Source organism: Rhinolophus sinicus, linkage group LG02 (genome assembly GCF_036562045.2).
Source record: "Rhinolophus sinicus isolate RSC01 linkage group LG02, ASM3656204v1, whole genome shotgun sequence".
Classification (NCBI taxonomy): Eukaryota; Metazoa; Chordata; class Mammalia; order Chiroptera; family Rhinolophidae; genus Rhinolophus; species Rhinolophus sinicus.
This window is the reverse complement of record NC_133752.1, coordinates 197112720-197126295: the sequence shown is the minus strand read 5'-3', so window position 1 is coordinate 197126295 and position 13576 is coordinate 197112720. Positions and strand designations below refer to the sequence as shown.

General features: G+C 52.1%; 1 protein-coding gene across 28 annotated transcripts in view; it reads right to left on the bottom strand.

Annotated features, from left to right (window-relative positions):
* FAM118A (family with sequence similarity 118 member A) overlaps window positions 1-12914 on the bottom strand; it is a 40718-nt gene extending 27804 nt beyond the window's left edge. For 13 of the 28 annotated variants that reach the window (XR_012494173.1, XR_012494179.1, XR_012494180.1 and 10 more), the window contains exons 1-5: window positions 12616-12905; window positions 3572-3703; window positions 3124-3179; window positions 2096-2351; window positions 149-370 (exon numbers count right to left, since the gene is read on the bottom strand). Coding sequence is in view for 15 of the 28 variants with exons in the window: in XM_074326547.1 (XP_074182648.1) it covers window positions 149-370; window positions 2096-2351; window positions 3124-3170 (525 nt within the window). In the remaining 13 variants the exon portion in view is untranslated. Of the gene's footprint in view, window positions 1-148; window positions 371-2095; window positions 2352-3123; window positions 3180-3571; window positions 3704-7309; window positions 7406-7915; window positions 7975-12615 lie in introns of all 28 variants that reach the window. The other 15 variants (XR_012494183.1, XR_012494184.1, XM_074326553.1 and 12 more) reach the window with 13 other exon arrangements.
* Window positions 12915-13576: the final 662 nt, after the last annotated feature.

The following is a 13576-nucleotide window of genomic DNA, read 5'->3' as shown; positions in this document are numbered from 1 at the left end:
GGCCTCTCTCCCCGGCCCCTGCCACACACAGGACTGACAGCACCCTCGTGACCAAGCTCCTCCCACACCCACGGAGGGGCGGGGGAGGGGCGAGCAGGCCTGCGTTTCCTCCCTCCCCCGCACGCACATGCACAGGCCCCACGCCCACCTTAGTCTTGTCCTTCAAATCCAGGGACTCCATGGGCTTGTTCTGCTGCTGCCCAAAGAGCTCCAGCAGGTTGTCGTAGTTGGTGGTGAGGACCATGGTGCCCCTTTCCATCAGGCTGAGGATGGACTGCAGCACCAGGGGCTTCTGGATGTGCGGCTCCAGGTCGTCGAAAACCTCCATCAGGCAGTCCTGGAAGAAGTTGGGCTTGGTGTCGCCTGTTCGCTAAGGAGAGGTGGGCCGGGAGTTACCAAAACGTCCTCTGTCAAGTACTGAGCCCCGAGCCGCGTAGTATTCTGGGTGCTGGAAAGGGGGGAGGGAGCGAAGGAGGGAGGGACGGAGGGAGGGAGGGAGACAGGAGCAGGAGGCAGGGACAGAGGTAGGCGGGGAGGAGGGAACCCCTGACCTCGCAGTTGAAGCTCTAGGAGGAACACAGATAATGGGCAGATCCGTGAGTGATACATCAACAGAGACAAATGCTTTGGGAAAATGAAAGCGGAGCAAGGGGGCAGGTACTGCTGGGGACAAAGGGTGGATGGGTCAGAGGGCACAGGGAAGGGGCCTCTCTGGGGAGGGGTGTGTGAGCAGAGAGCTGAGGGAGTGAGAGGCCAAGCAGAGGGAAGAGCAAGTGCAAGGGCACTGAGGTAACAGCACAGGTGGCCCAAGGGTGAGCGAGGGGTCTTGCTGGCAGGAGCGGGAGGGGCTGTGTCAGGTGAGATCAGAGACGTGACCCGTAACCAGATCACGTGGGGTCTTGAACACCGAGGCAAAGGCTTCAGCTTTCCCTCTGAAAGCTGCTAAGTGCTGGTTTTCCCCGAGTTGCTGGTCTAGGAAATGGGGTGTCTTAACGGCACCTACAGCAGGTGCAAGACAGTGCCACACACACTGCCGAGAGTCAAAGGGTTCGAAGGAGGTTTGGCGCCTGGAGTTGGGCACTAACTAGAACATGAGCTGGAAGCTGCCAGGTGACATGGCAGGGCAGCAGGACAGGAGCCGGGTCCCCAACACGGTCCAGCCACCTAAATCTGAGGGCTGCCTACCCAGATTTGTTACGTGAGGCTCAGAAATGTGCTCACATGGAGCCAAAGGCGCTGAGTCTCTGCAGCAGAGCAAGCTCTCGCCTCCCTGATGCCTCTGCACGTTTTCATGCTTCCTCTTTGTTAACCCCCCAACATGTTGTCCCCACCTGTCCCTCAGACGAGACTGTGCTTCTTCAATGAGTACAGGAGTAACGAGAAGAAACGTCTGGTTTCCCAGGGCTGGTACCTGTACACTGCGCCCACCTGTGCCAGGCTGGCCTGGCCGCACGCCGATGCGGGGCCAACCCCACTCGCGGTCTCTTTTCCTGTCTACTAGGTCATTTCCACCTGCAGGCAGAGAAGCTGTAACTTCTCCCACCTGAACGTGTCCTTAGGAACCACCTGTCATCTGAGGAGAGGCAGCTGGCCTGCTCGGACCCTAAACACGCCTAAAGGTGACCCTTCACGAGATGAATACGAAATCATAAGGCTGGCCCCCAAGGCAGCGTGATCACACCCCTGACACAACCACACCCTCGGGCTCCATTTGACAGGGGCTACTTTAGGGCCCCACTCTGTCCCTGGCATCACTGTTTAAAGGGATGACTCCTGACGGACTTCAAGATTTCTGGCTGGGCGGCCGGTTAGCTCAGTCGGTTAGAGCGCGGTCCTCTTAACAACAAGGTCGTTGGTTTGATTCCCCACATGGGCCACTGTGAGCTGCGCCCTCCACAACTAGACTGAAACAACTACTTGACTTGGAGCTGATGGGTCCTGGAAAAACACACTTAAATAAAATTTTTAAAGTTTAGAAAAAAGATTTCTGGCTCGCCAGGCTCGCAGACACGTAAGCATCAGCGTCATAGAGACCCAGGCCGGCCCAGAACCAAGTCACGAGCAAAACCCGCAGGACTGGCTGAGAAAGACTTACAGGAGACATCTTCCGGATCAGGTCGTGCGCCACCACCAACAGGTCGCGGTCCTTCGTCACTTTCCTGCGGAACTCGGCCACGTCGCCCGGGTGGAGCACCTCCAACTGCTCGGCGGCCTCCAGCACGGCCTCGATGCAGCTCCTCCAGGAGCAGAGGGCGGGGATGCCCGGGGCCACGGCCGCACTGACGCCAGTCCCGATGACCAGCAGCAGCTCCTGTGGCTGCTTCCGGATGAGGCTTTTTAAAAACTTTCTGCTTAAAAACAAGGGAGGGACAGAGTGAAAGTTAACTTGGAAGAATAGCAACTTCACAAGAAACACAGTGCAGGCCGGGGTGACCTGGGAAGGGTCCGGTCGAGTCCAGCCTGTGCTGGACACACACACACGTCCCCCAACTGCCCGCTGCTGGAAGATGAGCCTCTGTGTTATTCTTGGTTGTATGATTATCTGACATATTCTCTCTTTAGTCCATAAAGGACTTGGGGACAGTGGTGTTTTATTCCTCTTGAGGCCCCCAGGGTGTTCAGCGCACATTTAAGTGACATAGATTACTGAACAAAAAGCAATTTTAATTCCTATGAGACTGCCAAGAGCTTGTAAACAACCGTGATGACAAACAGATGCCTGCTTGCCGTGACAGATAAAATTCCTGGCAAAAAGCTGCTTTTCGGCCACTTATCAGCCCCGGTGCATTCCAAGGTGAGTGCCCCGTATCTTCCATCACTTTGTAACCGGCCTGCGGGCCACAGTCAGAGGATCCTTTCCTCGGAGCACGGCATTCCTCGTCTCCGACCTGACCCTCTGACCACAGGGTGCTCGGTTTGGAGGCCAGGCTATGGTCACTCCTTGGGCAGAAAAGGAACTGCCTTCTGGAAGGTTTCTTAGGTTGAAGCAAAGGTGTTTACATGGCCCGAGATTCCCTCCTGACCCCATGTTCTCACTTCACCTTCGCCTCTATAGGTACTCAGTACAAGGACACTCGTGACAGGTGCCATCAACCTCACGAAGGTGCAGTTCACTTTATTTACCTCGATTTTTGTTCACTTCTATTTGGTGTCTTTTCCACTGAATCCATCTGTGAATCCTAAAGAGAAAAACTCGTCAGAAGCGACTTCTATTTCCCAGATAAGAGTTATTTTATTAGTATTTTATGAGTATTATTGAGGCTGGAATTGAAGTCAAAGGTCCTTGAGCGCTACTTAAATTGGAATACCTGAGACACGTCACCTATAAAACACCTATATCCAAACTGTCCCCTAAGCCACGTCCTAATTCTGGGTGACTTGCCAGGCCAGGCTGGCTCAGATTCAGATTCTCCGTAGCTCTGTACTGGATGGGAAATGAAGGGATACCGGCGTGCACGGGGACGGGACGGGACGGGGGGAGGGGCAGTGGCTGCACGCTGGGGTTTTCATGCTGTCCCCTTTATGACGATTCCAGGAGTGCGTCCAGTGGACGTGAACACAAAGGACTCACCACAAAGGAAGAAAGCGGCCAATGCACAACAAAGGAAAGGCAGAACCCAGGTTTTCAGGGGAGGTAGTGTGTTCTCTCCGGCACTGAGTACTGTATTTCGGGCGGCACGTGACACTTCTCCCCTTGGACGTCCTGAAATCGAGTCCAAAGAAATAATCAAAGTGAAATGTCCTTTCTTCCCTTACAGAAAACAGGAGTAGTAACCAGCTAGGTCTCTATTGCCGAATTATTGCCATGGTCTACAATTTTTTCCAGAATCACATTTCCCCCTAATTCTAGAACTATTGACTGCAAACAGGCAAATATACAGAAAAATGAAGTTTAAAAGGCCCACAATCCTACTACTTATGAGCAATAACTGTTATTAACATTTACAGATTTCCTTCTAGGCATCTGACTTTAAATTTTTCAATCAGTTGTGACCATTGTTCATATCCTACTTTTTTCATGCATTAGAATAAAACCATTTCCCATATGGTATTGAAAACAATTTGTAACTCTAAGTACAATAGCTACATACGGGGAATTCTACCTTACTGACGTGCATCGTTCATTTACCGAGATCCCCAATGTAGGACGTTACCGTAACACTAGGACAGCCATTTTTGTACACCAAGTTTTTTACTATTTTGAAATTACTTATTTAGGAGAGGTTTGTGAGAGGCAGAATTGCTGAGTTAAAGAATATGAACACTGTAAAATATTTCGGCACATACCGCCAAACTGCTTTCCAGACAAGTGGTCAGCAGAATAAATAAGTGCCTGCTTTGCCATATTCTAACCAGCACTTTTCAGATGTGTAATCTTTTTTTCCCCTCAATTAGAATCAGGTCACCAAACATAATTTTCAGGGGTAAGGAAACAAGGCTTAATCAGTTTCTAAGCATCGTTAGATTTCAGCCCTAAAGGAATCTTCAGAATATCCCCTGAAAATGTTTCTTCAGTTTTGTGTGGGTGCCCAGGTACATCCCCCACCCCCACCCCAGGGAAAGGGCTCAGAGCTTCCCTCAAACTCCCAAACGTGTCTGTGCCCTCCCCCCAAGTGTTAAGAAACTGCTGCTCACAGATGCCTGTCGCCTGACCAAAGACTAGCAGTGCCCAGGGGCCAACGCTGGCCCCAAACCCGTCCTCCTTCCCACTGAGGAGTCACAGCCATCAAAGGTCAAATCTTTTTGTTTTGTTTTTTGTTTTAACCTGCAAGATATTTTCTAAAGAAAGTAACAAATACTGTGGTTTTCCATTATATAAGCAACCCGGGGCCGGCCCTGAGATCTCAGTGACCAACCTAACTGCACCAATCTTCACTTTTAACAACCATAAAAGAAGAATTCTCGCGAACTGACCAAGTTTTGAAAACTGGAGACTATTACAGATGCTCTGGGAGTTCAAATGGCTGCGTCATACAGCTCAGGCTCTGACCTGTCCATGAGCACCCCCACCCCACCCACACTTCCCTTCTTAACCCCTCAGGAACTCGAAGAGTCATTCCTATTTCATTCTATTTAAACAGTTATCTTTTGAAAATTAAATGTTATTGGGGTAACATTGGTTAGTAACACTATATATATACAAATTTCAGGTGTACAACTTCATAATGTGCCATCTGTATTGTGTGCTTGATTTGAAAAGTTAATGTGAGATGCTTTTCAGTGGACTAACCCAATTGCCCCCACCCCTACCCCGCAAAATAATTCACATCACTTTGAAATAGTTGCTCCTTCCCACCTACAGAAAGGAGTCTTTTATCTCAGCCTTCTCTACACAAAAGCATTTTAGAACCAAAGACTTAAGAGATGTCCCAAATTGTTTCCATGGTAAAGAACTTTAAAAATTCATTTCTAGTTCTTTCAATTACTGTTCAGCTGCTTTTGATTCTCCAATATGCATGGTTATTGTTACAAATTGAAAACCCAATTATTCCCTTTACACATTTGCAAAAAAGTATGAGCAGTGTAAACTTTTATGGGCTGGACGTAACGGTAATTGAGCTCAAAGTTCTCCAAGAGAACAGGCTGTCTCTCTAAGCACCGCACATGTAACGGCTGAGAGCCTGCACTGTGGTGTGACGAGCTCAGACCTCCTTCGGGCCACAGCTTGACGCAGGTCTGGAGCAGGCTCCTCAGCATTTCACAAGGAATCACACGGGCTCCAGCCTCCACAGGCAAACGTGCCGCTGCACTGTAACCCTGCCGTGTTCCTTTAAGGCTCCAAGCAGCCAACATGGGAAGCACCCAATTACATGAACACTCAACACAGTAAGTCTGGAACCACGAGCTGCACAGCTGCCCATGTTTGGGCATTTACAGCACATTACAACACTACATGTTTAAAGATACAGCCTCATTCCCTGTTCCTTCAGCAGCACACCCAGCAGAGCCCAATCCCACACGAACCTAGAAAAGTACCCAAATCTCTCCTTATTCCAGCGCTGGGCTCCCATCCCCAACTCCATTCTTCTAAGCCAATCAGATTCCAGACAACAGTAAGAAAAACCTTCAGAGACCTTTTAGAAGCTGCATCTTTTGGTTTCCTTGGTGATCATATCGTCACCATAGTTTGCAGGCCCAAAGCCAAGTCATTGTAACAACCCTTTTTTTTTTTTCAAGGACCTATCAGCATTTTCTGAAAGCAAAATCAGGCCCCAACACAGAGTTGTACGAGCAGTTCCTGTCCTTGTTTATCTAAAGCCATGAATAAAAGTCTTAAGAGAATGTTTTCTGCTTACAATTTCAGATCGTGAGTATTTAACGGTCTAGCTTCAGAGTGGCCAGAATCCTTTGAATCCCAAGCATCCAGCACTAAATTAAATGCTCATCAAACAGCCCCTTGCAAGAGAATCAACTACAAACACCGAACCTGTCATTCACAGCTGGCAAAACCAAGCCCCCCTGACTCCCTCACCACACTGGCCTGGCCTGTGAAGGGCCTCCCCCCAGCATCACGCCTCCTGGTAACCACACCCCATACAGTCCCCTCACCCACTGGCGGTAGGCTTGGTCATGTGACTTCTTTGGCCAATGAGATACCAAGAAGCAAGCGAGAGTTTGGTAAGTGCGTGGACACTGGAGCCGGCCCTCTTAAAACTCTGCCTTGTAAAGCCCGGTCTAGCCTCCTGGGAGGGTGACAGCCACAGTGGAGAGCCGAGGCCCACGAGCAGACAACGAGCAGCGTCCCCACGTGACAGGCTCCCTGGGACTGACTATGTAGGGCCAGCCAAGCCGCCAGCTGACCAGGGCTGCATGAGCGGCCCCAGCGAGGCTAGCAAGCCCTGCTGCACCAGAGGCTGAGCTACAGAAGTGGGCTCGGCCATCGGAAGCCCTCCTGAGCACACTGCTCTACACAGCCATGAAGGTCAGAGGGCCGGGAAAGACGACAACCGTGTCACGAGGGAAAAAATGGGTCAATGAGTGAAAGAGTTCAACACGTTTTGAGGGGGAGGGAGAAAATGTCAAGAACAGTAATTATTAAATTAACGTAACAAAAAAGCCTAAAACCACTTTCTACTACAAGCTACACTTTCGGTACAACCACAAACCATGAACCAGAAGCTGCAAGTCTGTGGGGTCCTCAGAGACATCCTTAGAAAACCTCCTGATTTCTTTCTCTAAACCATCACCGGGGTTTCGCACATGAAAGAGCAGGGAGATGGGCGGGCACCCCCATGAACAAGGCATGCAGGACACACGCTCAGAGGACACCCCTTGGACGCAGCGGAGCAGCAGTGTCACAGATACTCACCAAAGCTCCACAGGCTGGCTTTTAACTCCCCTTTCGGTGAGCCACAGAGTGACGAGGTAAGACGCCCCCAGAATGTGTGGAGAAAGCCACAGGTCCCTGTGAGGACGAAGGACGCTTCGTGTATAGGCGGGCGACCCGGCAGGCTGTTACTACCAGTGGTACCAGTGCCACTGTGCTTCTGTTACCCAGGCAACCCACACTAAGAACTGGTGTATAAATGTGTTGCTCAGGAGACAGGAGACATGTGCTACTCATGTCACCAGTGTGGTGACAAAAACGTCCCCAAAGGAGGCCCACACCCATCAAGGGTCTTCCGACCGCACCAGGCCGGCCTGGAAGCCTGGGAGCCAGGGTGGGCACCTGCCAGCAGCACCGCCCCTCAGCACCTGGGGGAGGAGCTGGAGGCCATTAAAGCCCACTGACAGACACACGCAGGGCGCTGACACCATCCCCTCCGTCACTGATGCCCACAAACTGCCCTTTTCACAGCAATGCCCGTTCCCCAGGAAGACTTGGGAGGGGGCCACGGAAACAGTAATCGTTGGGCAGTAAGAGTAACTTTTCAAGTACATCTGACAATCATCCTTCTGACTACAAATGAATCACCTGTGATCCGGCTGCTCTATTTCCAGCGAGTTTGATTGGCATGACTAGGTTCACCTGAGCTGGAAACAAGACACAAATGGACAAAAAGTAAGCTTCCGGAACTGCAAGAGAGGCTTACCTGAAACCACAACAACTCCATCCAAAGCAGCATGGGGGCTACCGTGGAGAAAACACAGGAAACACCACCACTTCTCCAGCCATGAGGTCTCTCTGAACCTCAGTTTCCAAATCTGTCAAATGGGAATTCCACCACCCACGTCGCTGGATTACTGGGAAGACTTGAGTGAACAGAATATCTGAAGGTACTTCATCAACTGTAAAAGTTTTCCTAGTACTATAAACCACCCCAGCAGCCGGCTTCTCTCCCCCAGCAAGAGGCTTCCCATTTGACACTGTTTTCCAGGTCGGCCACCAAGACCGCCAATTAATTTAACCACAGGTCTCGTAAAACTTAATCCCACTCATCACCAGAGAGTGATCCCTGCAATGAATTGTTTGCTTCCATTCACGGAAAACACAAAACCTTCATTTGAACACGTTACTTAACGGATCACTTTTACTCAATCCAAATGAATTATGATGGGAAAAATGCTTATTTTGTAATGATCGAAATGTGTTCATTTGCTTCTTAAAACTAGTGCCTCCAAACAGAGTTGCGTGGGCATAAATGCTCAAAGCAAGAAAATAACAAAACCCACCATGAATAAAAAATGTAAAAGGTCATGGTTTAGTTAAAAAACATTAATTACTGACCCTTTTTGTGCCCTTATCAGATTCAAGAGACAGTCAGAGCACTTTACATGCACGATCCCATTTAATCCTCTCAATAAGCCTGTGACGTGGCTACTATTGTTATTATTACCGCTCACCTGGCCGAGGCTGACATTACACCCTTTTATGAGCCCAACCGCCATGGTAAATACAGTCTTTCACATTTTCTCCTAACATTAGTGCAGCTCAGAATGGCAAACAAATATACTTGACGTTTTACTAGGAGCCCTGCCAACAGCTAACGCGTTAACTGCTTTACAGTTTGTCCACCAGCTGTGACAACGTTGCATAAGTCATATAGATGTGTTATTTAACAATAAGCCAATGATGGTACAACACACCAAGGGCATATTGAACCCCCAGCATTTATCCACCCCAAGGGCAATAAGAGATGTTCTGGAAAGTAAACCTCCAAGTAAACTTAAACTTTTAGAATTTTAGGAGCTGCAGAGATCTTACAGGTTATGGTGACACCAAACACCCTAATTTTACAGAAGTGAAAATCGGGACTCTGGGAGGCAGTGACTTGGTCGAGGCCCCCCAAGGAGTTAGGGGGTTCCCGTCTCCTGCTCCTGGACACTACCTGGTCCTCTGTGACTGGGAAACTTCATCTAAGGCACTCATTTCTACCTCTTTTACCACCAAATCTTTAACCACCGTTCTGGTAAAACTTAATCTGTACAAATAACAAGCCACACAGTTTGGCTGCTCTGCAGCCTCACCTACCTTCTCACAACATTTATTTTCCAAAAACCCTAAGAGAATAGCCACTATTAGGAAGACATAAGAGGCAGCGGGAAGAAGCCTGGGGCAAAACAACCAGCTCAGGACAGTTTTCCGTTTGATCTTCGCAGATTTATCACACAGGGAACAAAGCCACCACTCAAGGACTTCATGCTCCTGTCCTGGAGACGCCTCAGGCTCCTTGTGGGAAGGAAGTAGGATGATCTAGTGGACAGAGTTCAGCTGTAGCAGCTAAACAACTGGGTACTGGCTGTACTACTTCATATGGGGACAAGTTACCCTCTCTGAGCCTCTGTTTCCTTTCCCTGTCGAAAAGGAACCATATCTTACACCTCACAGGGTTGCTGCAAACATTGAAACGGATGACGATCAAAAGAACAAAGTCTAGGGCGGCCGGATGGCTCAGGTGGTTAGAGCGCGACCTCTGAATAGGGTTGCCGGTTCGATTCCCACATGGGCCAGTGAGCTGCGCCCCCTGCAACTAGACTGAAGACAACGAGCTGCCGCTGAGCTTCCAGAGGGGCGGCCGGATGGCTCAGTGGGTTAGAGTGTGAGCTAACAACCACAAGGTTGCCAGTTCAATTCCTGCATGGGAGGGTGGGCTGCGCCCCCCCCCCCCCGCAACTAAAGATTGAACACAGTGACTGGACCTGGAGCTGAGCTGCACCCTCCACAACTAGATTGAAGGACAATGACTTAAAAAAAAAAAGAACAAAGCCTACAATGGCGTGCTTCCCACTAAACCCCTTGTACGTGATTAAATAATTCCAAAATTCAATTCCTCAGTCACACTAGTCACATTTTCAATGCTCGATGGCCATGTGTGGAGTGTGTGCCGGAGAGCACAATACAATACAGGACATTTCGTCATCACCGGAAGCTCTGCTGTCAGGGCTATCCTGGAGTCTCCCTCTCCCTCACCCATGTCCAGACCTCAGCAAAAGTCCTGTCGAGTTTTCCTCCACGTCGCTCTCTAATGCACATGCTTTCCGCTGCCTTAGACTTCTCACAAGTTGTCTGACTGCCGAGAGCCACTCTGCTTCCAGTTTCAGCCCTCCTATAACCCCACGCTGTCTCCAGAGTGACATTTTGGCCAGACATATCTTAACCTGTCTCTCCCTCAAAGGCTTTCCATTATCTGGGGACCCCCACGCCCAGCTTCCAAAGCTCCCAAGATCGTGCTCCACTTCTGAGCCTCAGCCTCCCTCCATCCTGCCCCACTGCTGGATGTTGACATACAGACATACAGTCATCCTGATGAAGTCGCAGGGGACCACCTGGCTATGGGCGAAAGGACAAAGCCGCACCTATAGGGACTAAAAGGTTCCTAATGTCAGTCCCCAGGCAGAAAACGGTAGGTTGGACCGGAAAGGGCTGCAGCACGTCTTTTGGGTCTAGACTTGAAGAAGCTTAGCCACGCTTAAGGAAGTCAAGCCCCCACTGCCAGCACTTTGGTCCAGGTCACTGCCATCTCCCACGTGGTCTTGCTTCCTCCAATAATTCTCTGCTCCACAGTCAGTGATTGTTCGAAAACACAGAAACGACTTCACTCCCCTCCGTAAACCCTTCCATGGTCCCCCATAAGTGCCAAATCCTCTACAGGGCTTCAGACGTTCCTCCTGCTGTGGTCCTGACCCCCCTCGCCCTCGCCACCCCTTTCCCGCCGCTCCCCATCTCAAACCCTGCACTCTGCCAAACTTCCCGGTTTCTGCCATTCTGGCCTCCCCACTGACCAGCTCCTCTCTCCCTGCAGCTGAGCTGGATGTCACTAACTCAGGGCAACTGTGGGCAGAAGCAGCAATTCAAGAAAGGAACAAGGACCTGGTGGGCCTCAGGCACGAAGCTGGGTTCTCCCCACTTACAAGTTCCTCTGACACCACCCTGAGAATCTTCCCCATTACGGAGCCAGCAGGGCTCCAACCATCCCCAGGGTGAATCTATGCTCTAGTCACGCTTGCTGGTTTCCACAGTCTGTGTGCTGTGAGGCCGCCTCTGCCTTTTCACATCTGTCCTCTTCGCCTGGAATGACCCTGGCAAACTTCTCTTCAACCTCAACCTTCAAGAATCAGCTCACCTGTTACCTGGCACCTTTCCTCCCCTCCAAGAAGCCCTCCTGACTTAACACCCCTTCCTGAGAATCAGACCCCCACCCGAGTTCAAGGTCACTACACTTATCACCTTATAAAAACGACCTACTTGCTTACCTGCCCCCCCTCCAAAGAGGCAGGAGAGCAGGAACTGAGTCATCTCTAGCTCCAGTGCCAATTCCTGCAAACTTTCAGGCATTCAAATCAACATGAGCTCCACGAGTGAAAAAATTAAGGCGAGGAGACAACCTCAAAGCATTCTGATTTGCCCTGAGTCCCTCACTTACTTAGCTTTACCTCCCTCCACATCAGATATGCTCTCTAGACTCTTCTGTGGGCCGTATGAGCATTAAAAGTTAAACACTGTCCCTGCTTTGGCCTCAATGCAACAGTAAACACAAATGCAAATGGGGCGGCCCTGAGATCACACCCCCTGCTTGGTTACAAAGGATCGTCAGGTGACCCTATTATAGGCCTGTCTTTCTTTTATATTATCATCAAGAATTCAAACCCCGGCAATACTTTCACAGACACCTCGCGGGTTCACGCACCTCAGGGGTTAGAAACCAGGCGTGAGACCAGCGTGGAGAGGGAGCCAAACGGGGACCGACCCTGCGCGCAGGTGGCAGAGAGGGGCGGGGGGAGCCCCGAATGGGGTGGGGACGGCGGCCCGGGGATCGGGGACGCCAAGGAGAGATGGCAGCGGGGCCGCCGCGGCCAAGGGGATACTGAGGGGGCTGGGAAGGCATCTTGAGGGGGTTCTGGGACCAAGGGCCCTGAAGTGGTGGTGGTCCTCTGGGAAGCTCCGAGGGGCGGGGTTAGAGTCCTGAAAGCGGCAGGGGCCAGCGGTGGCCGTGAACCTCGACAGGGCCAGGGGGCCGGGGCGAACCCCGAAGGGATCCCGGGGACTGGGGCTCCCAAGGGAAGCGTGAGGGGCGTCTTGGTAACCGAGGCCTGTCGGGGTCCTTGCGGTGGCCGGGGATCCCGAGAGTGTCAGGAACCACGGGTCCTGAAGTGGCCGGGGCGGACCCGAAGGGTCTCGGGGTCCCGAGGGGCTCGAAACCCGGGACCCCCGGGCCGCTTGGACCCGCCTCTCACCTGCGGCGCCGCGGAGATGATGGTCGGAGCTCGCGCACCCGGAGCCTCCTCCCGCTCGGCCGTCCACCACGTCTCCGAGGGCTCCCGGCGGCCGCGCCGCTCGCGCTGGGCGGGGCCGGGCAGGGGGCGGTCTGCGGGGAGGGGGCTGCGCGCGCAACCCGGCGGGAGCCGGAGCGGACGCCACGCCGCCCTCAGCCGCGACTCCCACGGTAGCGGGCCGCGGCGCCGCCGCAATGCGTTCCCCCGCGCGCCCGCGCTAGGCGCGCGAAGGTTCCGCCCCGAAACCAACGGCTCCGCGGAAGCCGTTGGGAGGAGGGCGGAGCTGGGACTCGAGACCAGCCCCGAGGCTCCGGCCCCGCCCTCCCGGAAGGCCCCGCCTACTCAGAATCTCCCGCGCGGTTGGGGTAGGGTGAGCGAAGGCTGCACGCGCGTCTGAACCTGCGTCTGCGCTCCACCTGCTCCACTCTCGCCGCGCGTCTTTGGGTTGCTCATCTGCAAAGTGGGGGCGCGCGCACTTTGCAGGGACTTGGCGAGCGTGCAATCGGAAGCGCGCCTCTGCAGCACCGCTGCGCCACACTCACACACAGCTTCACTCCAACCCCAGCTGTGCCCAGACCCAGGCTGGTCTCAGGTCCCCAAACACGCCCAGCTTGCCAAAGACCTCTACCAACTAATGTTGCCAGTCCCCTCCCCCAGCCCCCGAGTTCTTTTCTTTCAGAGTTCGTTTTACTCTCTGAATGACATACTCTTGTTATTTTCTGTGTCTCTTCCCGTAAGGGTCCGTTAAGTCCACTCCTGAATCCCCAAAAGCTAGAACAGGGCTGGGAACACGACTGGTGCCCAAGTATCTGTGAACGTGTGAGTGTCCTCCGTGCGCTTCCCTCATCAAGAAATACTCTTCCTCCGAGGCCCATAACGGGGGATCGGCTTGGGTTCGGATCCGTGAGACCCTGTGACCTCT